Below are 6,962 nucleotides of genomic sequence, written 5' to 3'. Positions count from 1 at the left end.
AGCTGCCTTACCTGTTAGACAGACCAATCATTCATTTAGGGTTTAGTCTAAACCTTCAACACACATTCTCTGTCTCTCACACACACTCAAACACACCGATTGTTAATATGAGGACTAAATATTTAAATGTAACTCAGTCTGAAAGGCTCCATATGTTGTGTCAAATAGCATGTGGTAAATTAATAACCTTTTCCTGTGTGCATGTAAAGAGGGGGCCTCTTACACTTTACACTATGGTATCATTTAACATTTATTTTTTTTATTTTAAATAATACAATAAATATACTACAAACGAACATTGGCTTCGGTAGAGTTACAAGTTCATCATTTTCTCTCCACTTCACAATTGCAGACATGACCTTTTATTCATCCGTGGCACTGGAAAAAAACTGATGTATCCCGATGAATAAAACGTGGACTGGAGATCATGCCACTCTACACAATTATAACAACAAGAGAAAAAACTTTACAATTTCATGCATACAGATAGGTTTTAATGCTTCAAAAGACATACAAGAGTGGATGGCCACAGTAAACTTGAATTTATTGACATAAAAACCAATATAACTTCTATCCTCTTATCCTTACACAGGTTTGACAAGACCGTGAAAACAAAACAGACAGACAGACAAACGGAAATCTACAAAATAAAACAAAAAACAAAAACGATGGCAGCATCACTGCTGGTTCTGGAAATTTACAAGAATTTGTTTCTCCTTTTTTATTGAGAGGAAAGTGTTAAATTTGGGTGTACTGCATCACAATGAAAAATAAAGCCAAAGATCTACAAGCAATATTGAGTTAACAGAAATGGTTCAAGTCACATATCTGAAGATAAAAAAAAGGAAACAAAATAAACCTATGTAAGAAGGGCTGTAAAAATTCTGTGGTAGATACTAGTGGTCATAAGCATAGAGAGTGCATAGTTTGAACAAAGAGCATAATTACAATAAGGGCAAAAATAGAAGACCAACAAGCGATTTTTTGACGCTGCATGAGCAAACACTTTCATCTGGCTAATTTGGCGACCTGCTCCCACAAGGAAAAATACTCTTCAAGTTGTTTCCCATACAAAAAAATCGATTTCAAGCCACCATGTGCCCTTAAAGCTAAATATATACCTGAAAACCTTTGGTGGAAGGGTTTAGGGTTTCACACACCAAACAAAACTTTGGACCATGTCCCTTTCGGATGGCTTGCCCAATCACAAACATGTCCCACTTCTCAACTCCCATCAGTTTGATGTGGCACAGATGATCCAACAGCAAGAGCCATAATGCAGCGTCTTAGAGCAATGATATGCAAAGCCAACAGCACCATCTTAGTCTCCTCTCGTTATTCCAACATTTGGTACAAGTTTCTCATCTCTGCGGTCCGCTGAAGCAGGAGATAACATACGCCGCCATGCTGCACTGATCTGTGAGTGGATATGTAGAGAAATGGCATGCAAACACCACCGCTGGGAGAAAAAACAAAAAAACAAAAATGGATGCAGCAAAGATCCACCTGCGTCGAATGTGGTGGTTTAGAGTCATGGGGCTGCTGGTGACGGAATATTATCACCACAGATTTCCTTTCATTCAAACAACACAAACTAGAAAAATACATAGCACCACAGAAGAGAGAAAATAGCACCTAGGTTTGATTTCTTTGTGTTTTCATTAAATGTGACAACATCTCCCATTGCATAGTCAGACAGATGTGTATTTGAGGAAAGAAATAGAAGCTGTTTATTAAGTTAATGATATTCCCATCAAGGTGGCTGTTCAGAAGTTCAGAGGGCAAAAAAAAGGAGGAATGTATTATTATTTTTTGTTCGTGACGCAAATCAAACTGTCACATAATATCACAGAGCTTGTTTTCGTCTTTTATTTCCATTCTGTTTTTAAATTACAACAAGGTGTGCTCCACAGCCGCAACAAGACACGACTTCCCAATTTGTGTTTTTCTGTTTGTTTGGTTTTTTTCAATTTACAAGTCGAATTTCCTCACTCTCAATATATTTCCACAATTTAGATGTTATCCCCGTATCCATTGTTCCTACCTCACAATAAAAAGTCACATGCACGTTTTGAAGCCAGAAGCAATAAACATTACCAGGAAAAATATACAGAATGTACTTACAAACATAAAAATTATTTATATATATTTATATATATAAGGTCCATTCCAAGGGAATGGGGAGAGAATTATGCACAAACAAAGCTCCTGTAGTGAATGAGCAAACAAACCAACAAAAGACAAGTGGAAAAAGCCAAGGAGACGAGGGAAAACATGAGAGCAGAACTTAAGAAAAGAAAAAAGAGCCAAATCAGATGGAGTCCGTGGCAAATACTGCGACCGTCTGGAACGGCTGCAGCTCTCAGGGTCGCCTTCATTGTTTGGGTCAAAAAAACAAAAATCAAGAGTGATGTCATGGGGCTAGGGTTGTGTTTGTTGAAAGTGTTGTGTATGAGGCAGGATCTGACATCCAGTTTCAAAACTTGCATGTGATGGAGAAGGCACACTGAGGTTTCAAGGTTATTTCCTCTATTCCTATAGAATTTCACTGTATTCTCAACTTGATTTCATTTTACTCATACTTGTTGCTTTATGGAAAAAAAAGTTACTTTTTTACAAATAGAATTGTCCTATTCTTTTTCAATTGTTTTTTTTCTGAGAAAACAAATATATGCTTTTTTTTTCTCCATTTGTTCAGTAAACAGTCTTAGCCGATGAAACAGACAGGGCCCACTTCAAATCCAAACTTCTGCGTGGAGCCGCCAAAATCGTTGAACATGATGTCCACAAACGGCACCTGTTCCACCTTTGGTGTGTTAATCTCAAGTACTGTCTTTTCGTAACCCTTTTTCAACTGTGGGAGAAAAAAAAAGACAGCAGGAGGGAGAGTTAGTGTGTGGAAAATATATTCTTCAGAAATAGAAACATCACACACTTCTGCAGGGCACTTATTGACTGAACCACTACAAAGACAGCAGAAACATAATGTTCTGACTGTTCATCAAAGGAACCCTGCCAACTGCTTACACGCACACACACACACACACATCTCCTTGACTTACCGCACAGCCATCGACCACGGCACGGATGTAGGGGTTGTTATCATAAGACATCTCCTCATCGTTGGAGCCCAGGAAGCGGATGGCCTTGTCGTAGTTGTCCTGATCCTGGTCGTGCCAGGCGACCGACTGGTAGCAGTTGTATGTCATGTTCTGTCTGGCTGCGGCGCTCAGCAGCCGCATGAAAGTCATCTGGACCACGCCGATGGGGTTGCCCTCTGCATCCACGTAGGAGAGCTGTGAGAGAGGAACACAGATGGATTGAACAACAAAAACGTAACACTATAAGAAGGGACCAGTGTAAAGAATGAGTGGACGGAGAGGAAGAAGAGATTCACTGAAAACTATGTAATGTCTATACTGTGCAGTGTTTTGGGACATTTTAATTAAACTTATGATTAGTAGCTCCTGTTATACTGCTGTTTGGATTTCTAGGATGTTTTTCTTCATTGACATTGTTAGAAAAAGGAGATGTCACTCAGGGATAGAGTTAATATACTACCACACTAAAAAGCAGGTTGCTAATATCATTACAAAGAAAAATAAACGTATTTCCTTTTCAGCTATGCACTGCAGTTCTTTGCAAACCTTACTCCAACAGGAGGCAAAGTACATTTGTTAAGGGACTATTTTTACCCGTGGATTAATACACATTTAGTGCACTATTAAGTATTAACAACAGACCTGGGTGTGTGGGACTGAATCAAAATAAACTACAATGCAGATGTCAATCGTAATAAAGGAACATGTCAGCCAGTGCACCTCTTGTGTTTCACTAATATGTTTTTAATGTTAGTTTTGTAGGAGTACAGTCACTAATTGTTGGTTTCTGTCTTTTCATTGGGATTTGTTGACAAGCCAAAGTATCCAATATAATCCCCATACCTTTACTGTGGAAGTAGATGACTTTTTAACTAGCTAGTGTGCTAGCTAGCTAACACTGCCTGCTTATCAACTCCTTGATGACAGAGTAAAGTAACTTTCACCCCTGCTCATTTTAAAAAGGCCACCACAAGGAAATATGTTCTTTGTTTAGATAATCAAATCAATAGTGGATCACAGATGTTAAGTTTTGGCTGCCATTGTTAGCTAGTGTAGCTAGCACGCCAACATTTTCCCAGGGCAGTGAAAGCAAGGCTTAGAGGGACCAACCTGAATGTAGATTACATAACATAACATAAACAAAGTACACATTCTCTCGCAGTGGCCTGTCTAAAATGAGCAGTGGTGAAAGTCATTGTGTTCTATTGTGATTGAGGAGTTGATCAACTGATAACATCAGCTAGCTAGCTAGTTGAAAAGTTGTAATATGTAAACTTACGTAACATGGCATATGTAAATGTCTCTATGGGAGAGTCCCGCATCAGGCTGGGTCACCCGTGGGTACCCGCCACAAAAAAAGGTGATTTGCAGGTGGGATTTTGTCTAAATTTTGTATCCAGGTTCAGTTCTGGGTGAAACAAATAACATGTGGGTTGTATCTTGGTGTTTAATTTTTAATATATTAAAATAACATAAAATAAATAGTAATAATTGAATTAAATTGAATGTTTTAACATTTTAATCCTATAATTTGACTCTGTCTTCTGTGCCAGCTGGAATATAGGAGCCGCTTCAATTAGGTGCATCACTAACAGGCACATGAACTGTGGAGATGTGCTGTGCAATATGATGAGACGAAAAATATTCATTAAATTGTATTACGTGAATTACCTTTGTTTTAAAATATATTATCTTTGTTTCACATGTATTAAGTGTCCCATTAAGTGAACGCCATATGGTGATTATAGGACTTTCATGTAGTTGGGTCTGGTCAGGTTGTGGAACTACTTAGGTATATGTGTGAAAGGTGGGGTGGTTTTCAAAAGGAGCGGGTGCTCAAAATCAGACCTGTGCAGGACTCCAGGCTTAAGATGAGCATGAAATAAAGTACTGTATAGACAGGGAAGACGGGTGCAGAATCTTCCACGGTCTAATGCCTGGAAGCTGTACTGATGTGCAATGCTTAATGTGGAAAAATCTGCCATCAAAGTACAAAAAATAAGCATAACTAAACACCTCATTTAAATGTTGATTTTGTAATTATGTAAAATATATATCCAATATGAGCAAATTATGGTAAGTACATGAAAATGTAATTATCTTAATAGGAAATATGTTGGAGTAATGATATGTTAATTGCCTGGTAATTAACCTATAATTAACCTAGAATTTTGATGTTTCCGCCCATGTTAGAGAAAAGCGAGATATTTTCCATTAAGCCGATTATAGTGCTTTGTTATCTGTACTGATAAGATGTCAGGTTTAGAACCAGTCACGGTTCAGTTTTCAGTGTAATGTCCATAAGTGACTATCTGCATACCAACCATCAGGAATCCATTAGATCCACATAGTCGCTTCGTCTTTCAGACAAAAAGGACTTACTGAGAGTAGAGCGCATGCAGCATTCACACCATGCAGCCAGAGCAGCAAACCGTCTGTGAGTCTGGATGTGGTCTTTCTCGACTTGTTCTTGCTCATAAGCCAACGTACACACACACACACACACACACACACACATGCACATACAAACCCAGAGTACCGACACTCAAACTTGACATTAACAGAATGCGCTTATCACCCTCTCTGTTTATTTGTGCAACAATTTAGTGGCCATGATTGATTTAATTAGCTTATTAATCACAAGATATAAACAATGAAGACTTTGTTCTGCAATATGTCTATGAGTGTCGGCACCGTGGCTCAACTTAGTGCCACTGTTCTGATGTTTTCATCCTTAGAGTGGGTGGGTAGTCTCATGCTTTTCTCATTTACCCCACCACTCCTCATCCCCTTCCTCCCCGGCCCCGCGCAGCGTGTGGATCCAGCCCGACATCGCCACAGAAACATTACCTCTTTATCATCACAGCCGCAAGTCAACAGTGACTGAGTACCCAGAAGCCCCTGGGTGGTGACTGAGTGCCTGACCTGTTTGACTCGAAGCTACTCTGCCGGATCTAAGTAGTGTTTAAGGGAGACACTGGGAATGTGAGTGCAGCTGAATGGCTGCAGCAGAGAGGGAATGATACTTATTTGTCCCTCCTTATGGAGGATAGATGACCTGCTGAGGCATGAAACCTGTTGAGATCTACGACTAAAAAAATGTTATGTGTCAGGAAGAGAGGAGTTAAGTGATGTATTCACTCTCAGGTGTTTTTGTCCCAACTATTAAATCAGCTATGTAAGAATATTGCTTCCTGAGTCATGGGAGTGTCAAGGCACACAGTCACTCTGAGGAGATGCTCTCTTAATGCAGTAGAGGTGTGGATATATACTGAGCAAATTTAAACAGTCAAACAGCAGCACATTGTTTTCCATTTGTTAAACTCCATTAGATGTCAAATATAATGTCTCTATGGTCCACAAACCTCTCCTCCATTTCCTTGTGAGAGCATCACCCATGTTTTTGGACTGAAGGTGAGTGCAGCTCGTGCTGAATCATGCACCACAATAAAAAAAACAACCAACAAGCAAGGTGCCACTGCACAAACATACTCTGTAGGGCAGAACCAGGACCATGCAGAGCCTTAGGCACACAGACTCCAGGCCTCAGCCAGGACTCTGGGACCGCAGGCGGGGCCACTTACCAGGGAACCTCTCTTGTAGTGACTATACCATGTGCCTGGCGAGTCTTTGGGCCATTTTGCCATTTTGCTCTGTAAAATATAAGAGGCGTTCAGGGAAGGGAAAGGGACTTGGGAAAGTCCGGAGTCTGGCTTACCAGTTTACCACGTTTGAATTCACTGAACCAGGAGCCGGGATTCTCTTTTACCCAGGATGTGAGCCTAGCCTGGGGGCATGGATCGACAGAGGAGGGAAAAACAGCAGTGTTAAAGAAAGGAAACACATCTGACAGAAACACAT

At 39.9% G+C, this 6,962-nt stretch overlaps 1 protein-coding gene across 2 annotated transcripts in view; it reads right to left on the bottom strand.

The window, feature by feature from the left end:
- Positions 1–527: 527 nt before the first annotated feature.
- Positions 528–6,962, bottom strand: part of col5a1 (procollagen, type V, alpha 1) — a 91,054-nt gene continuing 84,619 nt past the window's right edge. Inside the window, exons 64-66 of one of the 2 annotated variants that reach the window (XM_049559963.1) lie at positions 6,820–6,888; positions 3,063–3,296; positions 528–2,854 (exon numbers count right to left, since the gene is read on the bottom strand). In XM_049559963.1, coding sequence (XP_049415920.1) covers positions 2,708–2,854; positions 3,063–3,296; positions 6,820–6,888 — 450 coding nt within the window. In that variant the 3' untranslated portion in view covers positions 528–2,707. Of the gene's footprint in view, positions 2,855–3,062; positions 3,297–6,685; positions 6,755–6,819; positions 6,889–6,962 lie in introns of both variants that reach the window. The other variant, XM_049559964.1, reaches the window with a different exon arrangement.

This window comes from Epinephelus fuscoguttatus, linkage group LG18 (genome assembly GCF_011397635.1).
Source record: "Epinephelus fuscoguttatus linkage group LG18, E.fuscoguttatus.final_Chr_v1".
NCBI classification, from domain to species: domain Eukaryota; kingdom Metazoa; phylum Chordata; class Actinopteri; order Perciformes; family Serranidae; genus Epinephelus; species Epinephelus fuscoguttatus.
This window is presented reverse-complemented; position numbering and strand designations above follow the sequence as displayed.